Below are 20964 nucleotides of genomic sequence, written 5' to 3' on the forward strand. Positions count from 1 at the left end.
ACAAACTTCTACTCTGTGGAGGCCTATATGATCCTATTAGGATCGGACATGGTCGAAAAAAAAATGCTTATTACCATGCTTGTACAAACTCTTCTCTTCACTAATAAATCAAAGAATAAGCACTCCACTAGATGCGGAACAACCCATCGAACAAGCGGGATTTAGAAAGGGCTTCTCAACCATAGACCACATTCACACCTTGGAACTACTAATTGAAAAATATCAAGAAAAAAGGAGAGCTCTCTATATCGCTTTCATAGATTATAAAAAAGCATTTGACACAGTGTCCCACTTAAGCATCTGGGAAACGCTGAAAGAGCAGGGTGTAGAAAATGTATTAAGTAAGGTAAGACAAGGCGACCCCCTGTCTCCGCAACTATTTATTGCCATCCTAGAATCAATATTGAGGAAACTGGACTGGAAAAAATATCGATGGAAAATACCTTAGTCACCTCCGTTTTGCCGATGATTTGGTTCTGTTTGTCAGAAACAGGCACACAACTACAACTCATGATCCATTCACTGAACAAAGTCAGCAAACAAGTCGGTTTAGAAATGAACCTATCAAAGACAATGCTAATGACGAACAGCACAGAATCAAGAATATCAGTCGACAACGATGTACTTACCTACACAGAAAATTACACCTGCCTGCGGAAACAAATTTGTTTCGACAGGAAAAACAATGAGTTGGAATTAGAAAGAAGAATACAAAGTTCTTGGAATAAATACTGGAGCTTAAAGGAAATATTTAAAGGTGATATGACAGCAAAGATAAAAACTAGAGTGATGAACTCGTGTCTCCTACCATGCTTAACATATGCCAGTCAGACCTGGAGATACTCTAGCATAGTAAAGAACAAAATCACAAGCTGCCAACGCGGTATGGAACGTAGTATGCTAAATATCAACAAAAGACAAAAAATAAGACACAAAAATAAGAAATATTTCAAAAGCCAAAGACGCTCTAATCCATGCTAAAAGACTTAAATGGAAATGGGCGGGTCATGTAGCGCGACTACAAGATGAAAGATGGACAAAAATAATTACTTCATGGAACGGCCCAAAAGGGAAACGCTATAGAGGAAGACCCCATGCGAGGTGGCAAGACGACATCATAAAAACAGCGGGCCCAAATTAGCTACAAATAGCCAAAAACAGAGTCCAGTGGGACGCTTTGGAAGAGGCCTTCACCCGAAGAGGGGTTCTTACAAACCAAACAAACTAATTACATATCACTGTTTAATTTATAAACATTATCTAATAGTATTATATACAAAATAAAAAATCTTAATATATATAATATGTATTACACAAAAATATAAAAAAATAATAATTAATATTATATAAACTAGAAAATAAGTAGATAATACAATCATAAACAGATATATATATATATATATATTCATAGGTTATATATATATTCATTAGATATAGTCAATTAACTATCATTTACTTTTGTTTGTAAGAAATAAAAAGGCTTTTTTATTTATTTTATTTTATTATGAGCAATTACTCCACAGTAGTGATGCTAGTAGCAGGAATCTGAAAACAACGTATTTCCTTACAGATATTAATTTTTCTTAATTATTTTTCTTTTCTAGTATGTTAAATTCTAAGTCTACATATTTTAAACGATCAAAATTTTTCACTTTCAGATCCCGATAAAAGTCATAAGGATTGTGTGCAATGAACCAAGGTGGTAGTCCTCTCTGTGCATGGCTTCTATCTGAGCTTCTTCTTCATCTTCCATATTGTTATCAATCCATTCTTGATCTTCATCATCGTCGTCATACCATATCTCTAATCGTATATTATCTCTTAAGTAGTTTTTCCATACTTTGTGTCCAGCGTCTGACTGAATCCTAAATATCCTTTCGTAATTTTCCCAGCAACTTAACTCAACCTCATTTAAAACGCGGTAATTTATGTCTTCGCAATCTTGATCTAGAAAGCGGTATGCTTTACAGAACATTCTCTTAAGTTTCATGTGTGATTCACACAGTCTGTGCGGTTTTACTGCTATATTTTTACATTGTAGTATACCAAGGCTTGCTAGTAAGGTAATTCTTTGGAGGGCTTGGCTGCATTTATTCTCGATTGTATCCATATTCTTTATTTCACGAAGTGTTTTAACTGAAAATTACAGAGTTTACATTAGTTATTTTGATAAGGCTTAATTTCATTAACATGATAAGTTACATTTACAGCTGAGTTAACTTCGGCAATTTCATATATGGGTACTTTATAATTTGGTGATAAAGCTTTTTTTAAACAGAGGTGATTTTTAATAACGACTAAATCTCCTATTTTATACGTGTGTTTATTCTTAGCAGTAGAATCGTATCTCTGTTTAGATTTTTCTTTGGATTTTTGAATGTTTTCTCTTGCAATCCTATGAGACTGGGAAAATCTATATTTTAATTGTGTAATGTAATCATTATATGTTGGTGTATCATTTCGATATAAACTACTCGGTATGATAGCTTTCTTCCCGAATACTAATGCGTAGGGGGTGTATTTTGTTGTCGTGTGGATGTTGGTATTGTAACATAACATAGCAATTGAGATAAATTCGTCCCAATCAGTCTGATCGTGATTAAAATAATGTTTCAAGTAATCTTTTAGGGTGCTATGGATTCTTTCTAAAGCTCCGTTACATTGAGGCATATAAGGGGTAAAATTTTTATGCTTAACATTAAGTAACTTAGTAATCCTTGAAAAAAAGCTGTGACATAAAGTTTTGAGCTTGATTGGTTAAGATCAATTTAGGTATTCCAAAACAAGATGAGAAATCAATAAATTTATTTGCGATTTCTTCTGCTGGGGCATTTTTCAATGCATAAGCTTGACTAAATTTTGTTAAGTCATCCTGGAGGGTTAATATAAATCTTTTTTCATTCCTAGTTTCTGGAAGGGGTCCTACAATATCAAGAGCTACTCTTTCAAAAGCTTCTTTTGACGTAGAGGTAATCTCCATAGGTGCAGTGTTATTTTGTCTATTTACCTTATTCATTTGACATTCTTTACAATTTTTAATATAATTTTCGACTGAACTTTTCATCTTAGGCCAAGTATAACAATTTTTAATTCTATTATACATTCTATGGTAACCTAGATGTCCTGCCATACATCGTGATTTTCAGTAAGTATTTGTGGTATATCTCTTTCAGCTAGAGATTTAATAGTGTTTTTATAAATGTTGATAGTTACATCTGTGTCATCAAATACAAACATGATTAAATATTTTATTTTGTGATAATCTAACACAGTGGTTCCCAAAGTTGACTGGGCTCCGACCCATCTAACAAAAATTTTCAATCTTGGGACCCACCTCTTAGCTGTCTTCCGTAGTGGCGAGTCGTGGAACTATTTAATGCTGTCTTATTTGTTCTAATTGAAATAAAAAAATATTTTTTTATAAGTGTTACCAATATGAATGAAAAACTGTTGAAATATAAAACACAACTTAAATAAAAAAAAAATTTTACTTAAATACCTACACCTGCAAGGTTTTTTTACAAAGTTATTTCAATGGGAAAGGATGTATTTGTTTCTTATTTTTCTTCATTACAGTTTTAGCATCAACTTCAACTTTAGTTACTTTTAATCGCAGTGAGTTTGATATATCCAATTTATTTTGGTATTTAGTTTTAATGTTAACCATAGCCGAAAATCCGACCTCACATAGATATGAGGTAGTAAAGAGGAGGAGGACTTTCATAGCTTCATCGAACAGGCAAGGATAATTATCAGCAACTGAGAGCCAGAATTTCGTTAACTGTTTACGATTGAAACTATTTTTCAGTGACGTATCTTCTGATAAATCAATGAGTTCTTCACTTGCTTTTGTTGACATACTAGTTGGTAAGTCGTCTTGAAATGGGTTACAAATCCAACGCAACAAATCAAACTTTTTCATCTCTTCCCCAAAATAGTCGTCAAAGTTATTTATAAACAGTGATAAATGACTGGAAATTTCAGACAGTACGTTCATCTTAGGCTGCACTTGGTTTTCAATAATAAAAGTATTATTTTTTTATTATTTTTTTTTTATAATTCATGTATACAGTGGCGAGGGCCCACTCAATATTTGCTCGCGACCCATAGTTTGGGAAACCATGATCTAACATATTGAAAGGATCTACAAAGTCTGAGATTGATACACTCCTAACATTATTAAGGGTGGACGTGCTCAGCGTGGGTCAAAATGGAGCTTTTTTTCTATATTCAAAGCATGATCCTGGACATACCTTAAACGTTGTAGATAATCTATTTATATAATTTTGAAGCCTTATTATCCTTTATATTTATTTTAAACATTTGATGACTGCATAAAGTATTTTTATTACATAAAATAGTATTCTTTTAAACCTCTCCCTCTAATGTTTTAGAATATAGTCATATTTCAGTACATAAATGTGCAGTGGTGTTAACAGCTTAATGTCCGCATGTTTTTTTATTGAACTACACCTGGCGGCCGGGCGATTTTGCAAAAAATTTGCAAAAAACTGCCATTTCACTAAATTCACTATAACTTGTAAACCAATTGAGATATCTTAACCGAATTTGATTTGATGGCTTCCAGATACTTCGCCGCATAAATCAATGCCATTTGAGCAGTGGTTCTATATCTGTGGGTTGCATTTTTATGTGGTGTAATGAAAAAAACTTAAATCTACTGAAAGGTCTTTTTTTTAAATATGTAAAATCTACTTTTTCACATTGTTTTCTTTGTTTTTATGTTCATATGTGTGAGAATTGAATTGGATGAACTCTTTCAATACAATTGTAGAATACAAATATTTTAGAAAATCATAAAAAAATAAATTATGGATAATAACAAATTCTACCTATCATTTATGGGTTGATTGGTAAATACACAATTGCAACTTGTGTTTACGTCATCGATAGACCTATATTGAATCTGAAGATGCCGAAAGGTGAAACCCAGATAGTTAGAACGATTTAAACCATGAAAAAGTACACTATTCTCAAGAATTTAGCTGTAAATAGATTATTTTACTTGAAACCATATTTGTTTTGATGAATCGAACAAATACGATAATGTTATATCATATTATAAATACCCAAAGTTTATAAATCCCTGCTTCTCAAATCAATCATCCCTGTTGCAGATTCACCCCCATCCCCATGTAAGTTTGTTTCCTTATTTTTTTCAGTCATTCTGAGAAATAATAGGTTCATATTACTCTTATTAGTAGGTATTAAAGAAATCTGGGTAGTGTCTTATAAGTTTTTATACAATCTATATAAGTAAATTGTATTTAGTCTCTTCTGAACTATCGGTCAAAACGTCGCGAAAATTGCTCTTCTCTTGCTAATCTTTTATGATTGTAATCTTCATATATAAATTTTATTTTTATTCACCTCAAAATGGGCGGAGGAGATGAAACATATTTAGAAAATTTTATAAACAATAATATGTGTTTGTTATGTGACCCAAAAAACTGGATGCCAAATGAGTGGTAAGTACAAATTATATTATAGTTTAAATGGATAGATTCTATCTTTACCGCAATAAAACTTACGTAACCTAACAGTTATGACCCATAAATTTATATCTGCTATGTAACATAAAATAATATATTTCAAAGAAATATTTTTTAATTTGTTTCGTAAACATATGTTGAGAACCTCTGCCACGTTTGAATAGGTCATACGATACTATTATCAACTTCCCCATAAACACGTCAATAATTGTTTTCGGAATGACTCGGAGCACCATAAAAAATTGCCATATGGTTCGGCCTAGTCATAAATCACTACGCAAAGTGTTGCTAACCAATACTACGATGTTGCGTATGGGGCCCCTAGGTGCACGCTATGCATATGCATCGTATGCTTGTATGTATTACGCATATTATTGTGTAACCTCGCTAAGCAGTGAACTACACCAGCAAAATTTAAAAATACAAAAATATTATAATGAAAAGGCACGTGTTATTCTCACACACGTCAGTGTACCATCTAGCATTATTTTTACAAAACTATTTAGTAAAAATAATATTTAATTTTTTGTTAAATAATACGTTGATGTGTACACCACCATCTCTCATCGACATTTGAAAGCAAACTCAATTATAACCCAGTATTTTTTCAATATAATGTAATGTATGACGTAGGACGCATATACGCGTCCACGGACAGTAACCCTATGTTTTTCAAGGACTCAAATACGAGTCCGCGGACGTTAAGCTGTTAAGATTTTTTAGATTTATTAATTTTTAAACGCATTTATAAAACCATCAGTATAATTTATATCGACATTATTATAGTGAAATATTTACGATAAAAAATTATATTGATAATCTCTGCGATCCCAAATTTGACAAGAATTAGGCATTTTATTATTCAAAAAATGGGCAAGATTAACACATTTGAAGATAATTCTAAAGATACTAATTATAAGCTATGTCTTTGACCATTCAAGTGTGATAAACATCCTACGAATAATGAATGAATTTTAGAATTTCTACTTGTCGTTTCTGTTTGATATAATTCATGACTATTTATTTTGAATACTTCAGAATTTTCTGAGTGACACATTATATCTGTACAAAATGGAATTTCATCATTCAAATCTATTGCGGTTGGATATGCAATACCTTTTTTCTAGAAAATCTTTATATGTACTATCGGCGGTTAGAACACTAACACGTAATCTCGATAAACAATCTGCATTGGAATAAATTCTACCTGGTTTATAGACTAGATAGATCTCATATGTATACTCTTCTAATTTTAATCTCCATAGGAGGAGTTTAGACGATTCTTTTGTATTAAATAACCATAACAAAGGTCTATGATCTGTGACAAATGTGAACTTTCTACCATAGATATAGGGTCAAAATTGTTTCGTTGTCAAACTACTGCAAGCAATTTTTTTTCCGTTGTACTATAATTTCCTTAAGCTGACTTTAATGTCCTAGAGCAATGATACTCAACCTTTTTTTTCCTCGGGCCAAATACATATGAGGCGCCGAGCGCCAAAGGAGCTCAAGCGCCATTTAACAAAAGTGCTACAAAATGGCCGACAAGTTTTCAGTGAATTTATTTTTTTAATTCTAAACTTGAATGTTGAAATGGACAATTATTTTCTAAGCACAGCAAATTTAAAAATATCAAAGTATTATTTGCAATAATATTTAATGAAAAATATCTATTGGATTCCAAAAAAAATGGTGTTTGAGCCCCTTTGGCATATAGAAAATGAAAAAAGGTGGCACTTGATACTTTTTTATGTTGCATAAGCTTCTGTGGCATTAACATTTTCAAACTCAAATAATGGCATTAATTTAAAAAAATAAATCATTTAAAAAAAATGTTTTAATGTAAGGATTTGGATAGCAATAAAAAAACATTTTGATATAAACAAATTTTATTATGCCAAATAAACACTGAAAAAATGGTCAAATTTGTTATGATTGTTACATGAGTTTGTTTGGCATAAAATTTACCTTATAATATTAAATACGTTTTTGCCATTACAGCAATGATTTCAAAGCCTTTGGATTGTTTTTTTTGTAATAACCGTATATATACCCAATATTACTAATAATACTAAATCAAATCGTTACTGCAAACTGGCCAAAATAACAAAATCATTATTCAAAATTAACACCATCATTTTTTCTCAAGGATTCGGGGGATTTTTTAAATACTTTTTTTAGTGTATATCAATCGTAATTGGATATAAAATAAGATGAAATTAGAAATAAGAGTTATTTTCTTTCATAGAAATAAAAGTTTAGTGGACATAATTACTAAAATGACGTTAATAACCATATTTCAAAAGTAATCTAAAATATTTTAAACAACAGCGTATGTGAAAGAAAAACGGATAAAACATGTTAAACTTACCGTGATTTACCTCGTTTACAGGTTTAACACACGTCGAAATTATTTTTCTAACCTTCTTGAGCTCATTTTTAGTTTTTTTTCATTGTTGAGAACGTATATTCAATAAGACAAATCTGACAGCTGTTTTGGTCTCGTGCTCTCCATAGAATAATGGCGGATAAGCTTCTGTGGCGTGCCGACATAACGACCATAACAATTATGCCACAGAAAATAAATCTCTATTGTAAAATATCTATAATTATTTGAGCGATAAGACTTTGTGGCATGATACATATCGATTTATAGAAAAAACCTACATTCAAATGTCAAAAATCGTAAAGTTGGCGCTTGAGCTCCTTTGGCACTCGGCGCCTCATATATTTGTGAAGTAACGCGGGCCGCATCACTACTGGTGTGACGAAAAAAATCATGAAATCCCCCCTTTTTTACAAAACATTTTTGAGATTTTAAAAATTGTGTTTTTTTAAATTAATCGTGTGCAATAGCAACACTCTTATACCAGATCTGATGTGGACCATAATGACAATCCTCTTCCGGTGTCACTATCTGTGCGTCAAAGTTGAAACGAATCTCAAGATATATGAAATTCCTGATAATAAATATGTTTCGGGCCGCACATAAAAGCTTAAACGGCCGCATGTGGCCCGCGGGCCGCAGGTTGAGTATCGCTGTCCTAGAGGCATAACGCACAGGTTAATCTTTTCCAATTATTTCTTGAGTTAACACAGCTCCTAATACATAATTTGATGTACATGTCATTAATGTAAAGGTTTCATAAAATCAGGGTATTGCAATATTTGTGCTGTGACTAACATCTTTTTAAATTCTTCGGATCCACTTTGCTGAAGATCGGTCCATTGATACAGAACATCTTTCTTTAATAATGTTGTTAATGGTTAAGATAATTTTGAGAAATTGTGAATAAATTTACGATAATAACCTACTAATCCTAGGAATTGTTTTATTTCTATTAGGTTTTTCGGCTCTAGAAAATTGGTAACTGCTGTAATCTTTTCGGGGTTGGGACTTACTCCTTCGTCTGTGATTATATGACCTAAATAAGCTACTTCTTTTCGCAAGAATTCCCATTTATCTGGTTCCAATTTCAGAGTAAACTATCGTAGTTTATTAAATACATTCACAAGACTATTTTGGTGATCTTTCAACGAGCCAGCGTACACAACTATGTCATCTAAGTATACAAAACAATTTATTCCTTGGAATCCAGTTAATACATCATCCATTAATCTCTGGAATGAAGCCGGAGCATTCCTTAATGAAAACGGCATTCTAATGTACTCGTAACTCCGTGTCGTATTGTGAGAAAGCTGTCTTCTTACTATCTGCTTCATCCATTTTTATTTGATGAAACCCGGATGCTAAGTCCAAAGTAGTAAAATATTTGCTATTTCCTAACTGGTCCAATATATCTGTAATGTTAGGCAGCGCGTAAGCGTCTCCTATAGTGACTTCATTTAATTTAATCAACGACTATACGCTATTTCTTTTGTCCAGAAGAGTCCATCTTCTTAGGTACAATCCAAATCGGAGAACTATAAGGACTATTTGAAGCTTTAATAATTTTTTGATTCAACATTTTACTTATTTGTTTATTAACTTCCGCCTTATGAATCTCTGGATATCTATAAGTCTTAGTATGGATTATCATGAGATGTATTAATCTTATGTTTAACTGCATTAGTAAAACTAGTAAAACTAAATCAAGGAAAAATAAATCATTATATTCTTGACATACATATTTCCATTAAGGATTTATCTTCTTCACTATTCAAATGTTTTTGATTGATTAATTTTTCAAGTGCTTTCATACGTTCTGACGTTGCACTAATTTTATTTATTTTTTCGTCATTCACTGATTTTTTACCAGTTACTTCGAAAGGTAACAATTCAACTTTGAGACTATACTGCCGTACTAAGCACACAGGCCGTATCTGCATTTAAGGCAAGTGGGAGAAACGAGTTTACTCATTGTTTATTTTATAAGCCTATAATGCAGTATTTTGGTGTGAGATTTGTTAACATCCCATAAAGATCTCATATTTGTCATTTTTCACATAAATAATGCACTTACGGCCTCCTTCATACAAAGCATTTCTTAGAGCTTACTAAGGTAATATGGCCGTATCTACATTTTTCCCCCATTAATATCAGATATCTTTTTTTCAAACAAGAATTCTGGAGTAAATGGAATAGAATAATATTTAGGATTTCTTTAGGATAATAAAATAATATTGTTTATGATCTTAACATTACATTGTAAGACAATTTATTAAAAATGAATATAAAAATAGCAAACAACAGAAAAGCAGTCATATACGTTGAAAGTAGTTAGTTGTAATAATTAATGTCTAAAATAAGTAAAAATAAAAAATAGAATAAAACAATATAATATAATATACTTAAATGATTTGAAAATCATATAAATCAGTAATTTGTATAAAAGTTGTTAAGAGTTAACAGGCAAATCTTTCCAAAACTTCATTCGGTTATTTGGAATAATATCTTTTCCAGAGTCGATTAATTTAGATATTATAATATTATCCTTTTTTTCTTTAGTTATTCCAATTGGAGTTTTAATAATACTAGGAAAAAGTATACTGGAAATGGATACTTTTTGCAGATAAGAAGTTCAATTCAATCAGTGGTCCTTCAAACGTGAGAGGTATTTGTCATAAGAAGTTATTATAACTCATAAATTATAAAACATTTCACACTACCAACACATTGGTAACATTCAAGTAGGCTTTGTGACTGTCGCCATTGAATAATGCTCCAAACTATTTTTACACAGTCTATTATTCAAGCCTGACCCATAAATTTGAAATTTAACGGTTCACCGATTGCTTTTATGTATTTGGTGCTCACGTTATGAAAAGTATCAAATATCACAGCAACATGAGTGACCAGGCGTCTCCGACCGGCGCCACCGGCAGCGAACCTGTCTGATAATTTTAAGGTAAAACTTTCGATTACGTAAAAAAACAAATATTTACTTAATGTGCGTAAATCAACCAAAGTCAAATCAAACAAATATAAGATAATATGACTGCAGCTATCAACAAAAAAAATCAAATACACGGTTATAGAATCATTAGGTTCACACTGAGTAACAGTCAAATGTTGAATGCGGCTTTTGCAGTCACGCAATAGCGATCGAAATATGGTATTATTACTAAAGCAATTTGGCCGTAACAACAGCAATACTAGCCCAGTTCGGCCGTAAGTCCGAAAAACTAAAGGATATTAGCCGTATCTGTGTCAGATACGTCTTAAATCCTTTAGTAAATACTAGTTACGACCGAACCGCTTAGTATTTATCGTGTTTTTCCTCATACTGCGTATATACGGCTTTTATAATATAGAATATAGCAGTTTTGGCTGGTTTTTTTTTACCGATCTTATACAAAAACTCTGTTGAATCCAAATTCATCAAAACATGAAAATACCTAAATACGTCAGTTACGGCCTCTGTGCTTAGTACGGCAGTATAAATCTTTATTATTTTATCTCCTGTATTGAGAAGCGAAATTAAACATTTCTTATCCTTGTCTACATTGGTTGATACGTTAAACACTCTAATATTATCTCCTAATTATTTCAATCTAATATTAATCCTTCTTTCACTTCAGGGTTGGTGACATCGACTTTTAATAAAAAGGTTTCGGACCTAGGTTCTAATTTATAAATGACTACACTCCTTTTTAAAGGTAACTGAATATTATTCAACATATGCAAAGTATTTGATTCGTAATTAATTTTACAAAGTTTATTTGTGAAAAAGTCATTACCTAGTATTCCGTCAAGGTCTAAATTTATATTCGCAATAACACAAAATAAATGATTAAAGTTTTTATCTTTAAACTTAAAATTCAGAGGTAGGGTTCCTTCTGTTTCAGAGATTAATTCGGATTTTTCAATTCCTTTTATTTGTATTTTATCTACTTTTAATTTTCAATAAATATCTTTATTATGTGGATTTTTCTTTATAAGAGATATGGCGGCTCCTGTATCGATTAAAACTGTACAGTCCTTAATAATTTTTTTATAATATATTCTAAGGTTCACATAAGGTAGATCTTTAAGATAATCTTTATCAATTTTTATTTGTTTCGCGTGAGCTTTTAATGATTGGTCAGTTTCTATAAAAATAATGGGTATCATGGAGAGTGGAACAAGCTAGATTTAATTCATCTACTTTCTCGCATGAATCCGATAATTGTGCATTCTGTTCTATTCCTCTTCCTCTGTCGCAATGCACCACAACGTTTCGTTCGAGGTTTTTGAAATAACATTGACATTTATTTTTCTATCTTTCAGATACTTTTCATGTTTAGATGGATCTTTCTTAAAGTAATTTTCAATCAAATGACCTGGTTTTTTGCAATAATTACACATTTTCTTCTCTTTGTTATAACGTGTAAGTACTCACAGAAAAGTAAAAAAATTCTTCGTCCCGATCTCAATTCTCTAGAGTTTCTCTCTCTTGAGTCTTCAGTTTCTCGAGTTTTCAATTTCTTGCTCCTTCCGGCTGTGTAGAGGTGTACCTTCTCCAGACAGGTAGGGGCAAGCTTCATTTCTAATGAGCCTGTGCGAGAAAATATCCATCTGTAAAGTGAAATGTCACCAACAATCCATTAATGGCAACTCAAAATACCTAAAATAATTTGGTTTCATATGCCATACCTTGCTATTTTGTACTGTTATGTCCCGGTTTACAACAAATAAATAGTAAAGGGCGGGACTCGCTCGATTTATCTTGATGTAAAACTGAACAGAGTGAACCCATATAATACCAAGTGACATACTTATAGTATGAACCTAGGGTCGGCAGGTTATATGAAAGTATGGTGAAGCCGGCTAGTATGGCGAAAAAGTATGGTGGGGCGGGCTGGTAATCAATTTGTGGCAAAATTTGAATGTTAACATTATAATGACCAAAGTAAATCCTCGGTGATGCCCTGAATTTTTAAAGTTTTAAAGTTATCGGCTATTGTTGGCCTGCTTCATTCAGCTGTATGAGAAAGCCGATTCCTTGCCCCTGTTTTAATTTAATACCTCTATGGTATGAACAGTTAACACAATCAAGATGATTAAAATGTAATTAAAATTTGTCTTGAAAGGAGGGTAATTTGTCAGGAGAACTGCCCGATAAGGATTTACAGGTAAATACTTTAAAAACTGCAAAAACTTTCACACACAGAATTTATTGATGGAGAATAATATTACAGACAAGCACTTACGAGCTAATACAGCAGAAAAATGACAAAGAGTGTATGACTTATACAGTTTATACCGTCGCAGGAAACTGTGGTTTACCGCAACCTCAATTTAATACATTTTTATTAAAAAGATTTATAATTTGTGGTTTTGAAATAACATCGGATATTTTGGTAAACAATTACGCAAGTATGCTGATTCTCATGAACTAATCTGAAAAGGGCAGATATAGTGGTTTTTCTTCTAGATAAGGTTTTGTAATGTTTACTCACACGTGTGAGATGAAGTAACCTCTAACAGTACCATGAGTAATACAGTGGAATCAGAAAAACACATTCAAAACAAATATTTGCATCCTGGAAGACCAAATAGGTCCAAAAGAATTTCTCGAGAATTCAATCAATCAATATTTCTAGGTGCCCAATTATTGTCTTGAGAATTGAGTCAAGAGAATCAAATAATGGTCGAGAAATCACAATCTCTAATCCTACTGACGTATTCAAAGATAATTGAAAAAATGTTGGATCTTGTGAAATTTGAACTCACATCCATTGAATACTGGACATGTAGATATTTATTATCATTCACAATATGCCAACCAAGGACATAGTGCAAATACTACAGTGATTATAGTACAGTTGGCAGTTGGGCGGAAATTAGTGTCAATATTTTTTTTTCATGTTAGAAAAATTGGTTAAAACTAGAGTATAAGAACATGCTTTCTCTAGTGAATCCGTTAAAATTATAGTATTTTTCGCATTAAATTACAGTGGGTAAGGTCCATTTACCTGGATCACCCAATGTTAAAACTCCAACTTTTTTTGGGTGCGTTTGTTTGTGCGTCGTTAGTAGAAAATTACACAGAAGCAATGATTGACAGAATACATACTTGGTTTGATTCTCATCCACGATGTTTAGTTTGTGACATTGCATGAGGAGATCTGTTAAGTGAGTCGCGAACCAATTATTATCCGACATGTGCTGTATTTCATGTAGTACCTGAAAGTGTAATAATAAAAGATGTAAATTGGGGATTCCCCACAGGGTCAAATATATGACTGACGACCACGTTAGACAAGTACCTGACTCTGGTAACTGGAAGGCAAGTGCATGGCCCCCATAAGAGGGGGGCTGACAGGACTCTAGCTTGGGGACCTAGCGTAGCAGGCCGACCAGATAAGTGAGATAAACACACATCACGATTTGCTCTAATGGTAAAAAAAATTGCCTGTGACACAATTTTACTTGAAAAATATGTAGTTGTGCAATACAATTTTCTTCAACGGCTGAATGTATTCAACGATACAAAAAATTACCAAAAACACACTGAATATCCTTAATTTTAAATCGAACACCATTTAGAAAAAGCTACTGGAGTCAAGCTGCCTTTAACCTAAGCGATAGGTAAGGGTGCCCATCAAAGATCCAGGGCCCCGATTTCCTAACTATCGACTCGTGTGGCACCAGACGACATGACGTAATTGTGACGTCAGCCAATCCACGCTCGAGACATGCCGCCCGCGCGCAGTGCTCACCGTACATAACTATTACGATGAAACACCTATATGTGTATGGTGACAATGAATAGCGCCGCTGTCTGAGTAGCGTGATTTTCTCGAGTGCTATTATCACTCCGGTAGTACGTCACAATGATGTCATATGACGTCATGTCGACCGGGAAGCTTGCACTCGCAAGTTCTAACATAGGGCCCCTGGAGCCAAATTAATGGTGTCCATTTGAGTCGCTTTTGGTACGAGAGAGCCGTGAGGCCGGACCGTGGAGCAGGCCCTGGCAATTCGACCAAGGTCGCCATGGCGGGCCCCCGGAGAGACAAAGAGCATCCATGCACCGAGGAGATCACGCCACAGCGGGCATTCTGCTCGGGCTACTTCCATTGCACCTTTCTGTCCAGCTACGAGCTGCAATTAATAATATTTTATAAATATCTAAACACCCACGGTGGCCGCGCGACTTAAGCGTTGTACACATATTGTTTTTCAATTTGTGTCTGTCAGGGTATGAACCTAATAGGTTGAGCAAGTGGCTGTCATCCATTTCTCGTAAAAAACAAAATCTGTTAATACAAACTTCTACTCTGTGGAGGCCCATATGATCCTATTAGGATCGGACATGGTCAAAAGAAAAGAAGAAATATTATTGAAAATAATACTTTGATTTTTTTAAATTTGCTTTGTTTAGAAAATAATTGTCCATTTCAACATTCAAGTTTCAAATTAAAAAAATAAATTCACTGAAAACTTGTCGGCCATTTTGTAGCACTTTGTGCTTGAGCTCCTTTGGCTCTCGGGGCCTCATATAGAATTTTAAACTTTCTACTGATGTATCAAATTTGGTTTATACTATAATACTACAACTATTATATCTTAGCCACGATTTTATACTGTATGCAATGTTGCGCCCAAGCCTGCCCTTCGACACAGATCGTCGGGAATTATCTGGAAGAGATTAGGCAAAGTAAGAACACTGTACAGGTTAAGTTAAGTTAACAAGACAAGTTTCGGATAAACTGTAACTAAGCGAAGCATGCATGTAGACATACTCACATATGTTTTCAATAAACCTATATTTGTAGTACCCTCCATTATATTGCCGTGCATGCGGTGTTTTGTTTTTGTAAATTAACAATCGAACACTCTACTTATAAGTTATAAAAATATTAAAAATACCGTTAGTTGTTATGACCAGGGGCCTGCCACTCAAATATACCTACTGGTTCAAAGTTGTCTCTCTCTAAAGTAATATTCTGTCTCTCTCTATCAACATGGTGTAGCTGGCGGGCTTTTTTTTAAAATAATCTGGTGCATTGTAATATGGTAATAAAAAGTCAAAAAATTGATATAAGTATTATTTTTATTGCAGAAATATAAATGTACAACAAAAAATAATAGTACATAGCATGATAAATGAATAACATTACATAGCATGATAAATGAATAATATTCCAGACATGGTATATAATATTACATATTACATTATCACAAAATCATGACAAATATAAATTTATCAAATACAATGAAATTGTGAATTACATTAGGATTTTACATATTTCAATTAATTTAAAAAACTGATTATTGTTCTCTGATCAACAGCATTTAAAGAACACGATGATTGGGGAACATGGATTATGGGATATTGATTAATATTCAAAATTAGTTGTTTATGTTATTTATTATGGTTAATTTCGTGTTAATATTTTATATAATAATGAATGTTCGTTTATTTATTTAATATTGCTGGGGTATTACATAATATTTAATTATTTTTGAGATTTAAACAATAGGAAACCCCACTTATTAAATTTGTACTACCGTACCTACCTACCTACTTATTTTAGGAATAAATCACGGAATATATCAAAAAAATGAATTAGAAAAATGTCACTTTAAGAGTATTGCATTTATTATTTAATTATATTTGAGGTCTAAACAATAAAAAAAAATATTCTAAATGTTGTATCATGATAGTTAATTTGCGTACCAAATTATTTTAGAAAGATATCCTGTAATAGTGTAGGTAATATTATACAAAACATAAATTTAAAAATGTTATTTTTTAAAAGGGTAGGTATTACATAATATAATTTAATTATTTTTGATATTTAAACAATAAAAAAACCTACCTACTTATAATTTTTTATCGTACTTTGGAGGTATTAATTAGTTAATGTTCGTTTGGGAAAAAATCGCAAAATTAATGGCAATATTCAGCAAATTCATATTTTTATTTCATCTGGCAGCACTGGTGGCGTCCACAGAAAAAATCGAAAGTTTTTGACGTACATAAATATTAACGGCTAATTTTATATACAAAAAACTAGTTTGTTCTAAAACAAAATCAAAAGCGAAATAAGCAAACTATATACTTTTGTGTCCAGTACATACATATTATTATGTATTAATTATAATACTAGCTGAGCCAGCTGGCTCTCGCCAGTCTGTCTCGCTAGGTCTTGCAGACAGCTTTTCATCATAGTGACTTGGTGTTGGATTTTAATATAATTATTGTAAAGTGTGTATAGACGGCGCCATAGTTTTCCCTTCGGGATGGATTTTCATTCACGTCAGACAATTGAAAATTTATCTGATTTGTCAGTTTTACGATATGCATGTCGTCACTGCAAATACAAATTTGGAGTCATGTGCGTAGTTTATTCTGGAGTCTGGCCTTCTCAATATCATCTGACACCATTTCAGGCTGCTAAGCCTAGCAAAACAGCTGGCAATCGCCGATTGCTACCACTGTCATTTTAATTTTAATACAATATATGTGTAGGTATGTGCATTTAAATATGATAAATAGTTATACATCTCAATCGTGATTATCATAAATAGCGATCCAATATAACGCGAATATTAATCTCTTTCGGGTCCCATTTACATAATTGAAAAAGGTTAGCAGCATAAAAATTAAATTTAAACATTATTTTGTTTCATTGTCTATAAAAAATAAATGCTTGGAGCCACAGAATAATATTTTAAAAATCATATTTTGTTTTAAAAATTAACCTTAAACAATATAGTTTCCCGGTGCGGGACATTCATATCGAGACAAATGTTGATAAATAATGAAGTAATACATATTATATCTGATAAGAATAGGAATTTATAAGACCTAAAGATGTGGAATCAGCTTAAAAAGGCCTTCATCCAGCAGTGGATTGATACAGGTTGATGACGATAATGACGATATAAATGGGTAGGTATATAAAATCACAAATTTAAAAAAAATATTGCAGTTTATATGACCAAGAAGAGTAGAATTAGGTTGGGATAACCTTCATCCAGCAGTGGATTAATCTTGGTTGATGATGATAATGACGATATTATGAATGTGAAAATATAATATCAGCAATTTTGATAAATACAGCAATTCATATAACAGAAAGGAGTAGAATCAAGCTAGGGAGGTCTTTATTAAGCAGTGGATTGGTTTAGGTCGATGATGATGATGATGACGATATGAATATGTAGATAAATATGATATCACCGATTTTGATAAATACAGCAATTCATATGACAGAAAGGAGTAGAATCTAGCTAGGGAGGTCTTTATTAAGCAGTGCATTGGTTCAGGTCAATGATGATGATAATGATAATGACCATATAAATATGTAGATAAATATAATATCACCGATTTTGATAAATACAGCAATGCATATGACAGAAAGGAGTAGAATCAGGCTAAGGAGGTCTTTAAGTAGTGGATTGGTTCAGGTCAATGATGATGATGATAACGATATGAATATGTAAATAAATATAATATCACCGATTTTGATAAATACAGAAATTCATATGACAGAAAAGAGTAGAATCTGGCTAGGGATGTCTTTAATAAGCAGTGGATTGGTTCAGGTCGATGATGATGATGATGATGATGACGATATGAATATGTAGATAAATATAATATCACCGATTTTGATAAATACAGAAATTCATATGACAGAAAGGAGGAGAATTAGGCTAAGGGGGTCTTTATTAAGCAGTGGATTGGTTAAGGTATATGATAATGATGATGACGATATGAATGTGTAGATACATATAATATCACAGATTTTGATAAATAGGTACATACATTCATATGACAAAAGGAGTAGAATCAGGCTAGGGAGGTCTTTATTAAGCAGTGGATCGATCCTGGTTGATGATGCTGATGACGATATGAATATGTTTTTAAATATAATATCACCGATTTTGATAAATACAGCAATTCATATGACAGAAAGGAGTAGAACCGGGCTAGGGAGGCCATTATCCAGCAGTGGATTGGTTCAGGTCGATGATATAAGAATGATAGAAATAGGTATAATATCACAAATTCGTTAAACCTATAGTAGTAGAATCAGGTTGCGGAACCCGTCATCCAGTAGTGGATTGATCCTAGTTGATGATGATGATGATGATTATGATGACGATATGAATATGTAGATAAATAACATTAGAAATTCAATACTGTCAAGAATACAATCAACGTAGAGAGGCCTTCATCCAGCAGTGGATTTATTGAGGCTCGTGATAATAATGGCATTATATATAGATAGGTAGATAATAATATTATATCACTGATTTTGATAAATATAACAATTCATGTGTAAGTAAGGAGTAGAATAAGGCTGAGGAGGCCTTCATCCAGCAGTGTATAGGTCAAGATTGATGATGATAGGGACGAATACAATATTACACATTTTGATAACTATAACAATTCGTATTAATTTCTTTCATTGTTTGCAATGGCAACTTTTTTAGTATGGAAATTAGTAGCCTGGGTAATTATTCAATAACAAAAATAGTGGGTGAACAGCCACAAAGTATTTTAAAAAAATCAAATTTGGAATATCACATTATCTATGAAATGGCCGTCAGTGGCGTACCCCGCTGTCAAAAGATATTATACGTATTAAATTGTACCAAAATTATGGTTTTTTCACCGGAAAAAAGTGCGCCAATGCCTACATTACGATATTTGAATAAAAATAATCGAATTCGTTTGTCAAATAAAGGATTAGAAGGTCTTAAGCGACAAAGACGTCATTCTGACAGGCGTGGACAGTAAATATGGCGATCGTATACGGTGTGTAAGAAAATATCGGATATAAACGTCAAGTACCTGTAAAATCATTGAAAATTTGTGAAATGTGGTCAATTCAAACGGTAGATGAATCGGTAGCGCACATTTCGAAGTGAAGATGTAAAAATAACAATAAAATGTCGCTTAAATGAGCTGTTGGTGTATTTTCCAAAATCTCTTAGGATAATAATAATGAAAGATTATTTAAACAATGTTTAACAAAAAGGGTGCCATCGAACCAATGTCATTGCATCGAACAAGGAAGGATGTGTTGATTTTAAACGTAAGTTGGCTTCAATATTGCATTAAAATGAAGTATTCATACATCTGCACTATATTTTAATATAATAATTAATATATACACTATATAACAAGCCAAACAACAATTACACTCGACATACATACAATAATACATCAAGCTTCCTCTCAAACATGAATGTCAATCAATGAATCGTAGAAAAGTCTATTAATATAATAAACCATGCTGCGTGGGGTCTCATTTCTCTGAGAAGCAAAGCCGTAATTTAGTATTATTTTATATTTCAGCTGAAGCAGTGCTTCGTCCACACCCAGAGAAGAATACAGAAATATTTTTACAGTGTGTACCTACGACTCAGCGGTGGCCATAAAAAAGAATTAGATGCGACTTTTATATGTACCTATGTATCGTCGGATATGTGATTTTCATTTTGTGAGTAATATTTTTAAATAATGTACCTACATAACGCAGTAGTTGGGACTTGCATGGCGGATACGCATAGCCAGTTGAAAGAAAGTGGCGAATCTGCCTGAAATAATACTAATTACACGGCGACGCAGGGCATTTTTGACGTTTACCATTTTCACAACCTGTTAAATGGCACCATACATTGACAACATCGCGTCTCGCTTACGCTCGAAGAATGAGATTAGCGGGACAGTCAGCACTTTTAGGTGTAAACGGTTATTATTGGGATATTTTAGTTTACACACTATCTTCGACCATGTCCAATCATAATAGGATCATATGGGCCTCCACAGGGTGGAGGTTTGTATTAACAGAAGTTGTTTTTACGAGAAATGGATATCAGCCACTTGCTCAACTTATTAGGTCCATACTCCAACTCATACACAAATTGAAAAAAAAAATGTGTACTTGTCAGACTCAGGATTCGAACCTGGGACCCACAACACTATAGGCTGACGCTTAAGCCGCGCGGCCAACGTGGATGTACTATTGGTGCCGGTAAATCCATGCACAGCTATAATGTTATATA

General features: G+C 32.8%; 1 protein-coding gene across 1 annotated transcript; it reads right to left on the minus strand.

The window, feature by feature from the left end:
- Positions 1–1504: 1504 nt before the first annotated feature.
- LOC147070260 (uncharacterized) lies at positions 1505–15811 on the minus strand. Its single transcript, XM_085949655.1, has 4 exons — positions 15688–15811; positions 14012–14121; positions 12335–12510; positions 1505–2136 (listed from the first exon to the last, which is right to left on the minus strand). Exons 1-4 carry the CDS (start codon positions 15739–15741, stop codon positions 1655–1657), a joined length of 822 nt encoding a protein of 273 aa, XP_085805781.1. The 5' UTR covers positions 15742–15811; the 3' UTR covers positions 1505–1654.
- Positions 15812–20964: the final 5153 nt, after the last annotated feature.

Source organism: Rhyacophila brunnea, unplaced genomic scaffold (genome assembly GCF_057557595.1).
Source record: "Rhyacophila brunnea isolate RB1 unplaced genomic scaffold, BYU_Rbru_1.0 scaffold_22, whole genome shotgun sequence".
Classification (NCBI taxonomy): Eukaryota; Metazoa; Arthropoda; class Insecta; order Trichoptera; family Rhyacophilidae; genus Rhyacophila; species Rhyacophila brunnea.

Bases quoted from the DNA above. Each gene is read 5' to 3' on its own strand.
- LOC147070260 (XM_085949655.1), bottom strand. From the start codon at position 15,741: ATGCACGGCAATATAATGGAGGGTACTACAAATATAGGTTTATTGAAA. The intron at 12,511-14,011 runs GTATGTATTCTG...TTCACTTTACAG, and splicing joins GTGGATGAGAATCAAACCAA to ATGGATATTTTCTCGCACAG. The intron at 2,137-12,334 runs GTGAGTACTTAC...TGTAATTTTCAG, and splicing joins AAGAATTTTTTTACTTTTCT to TTAAAACACTTCGTGAAATA.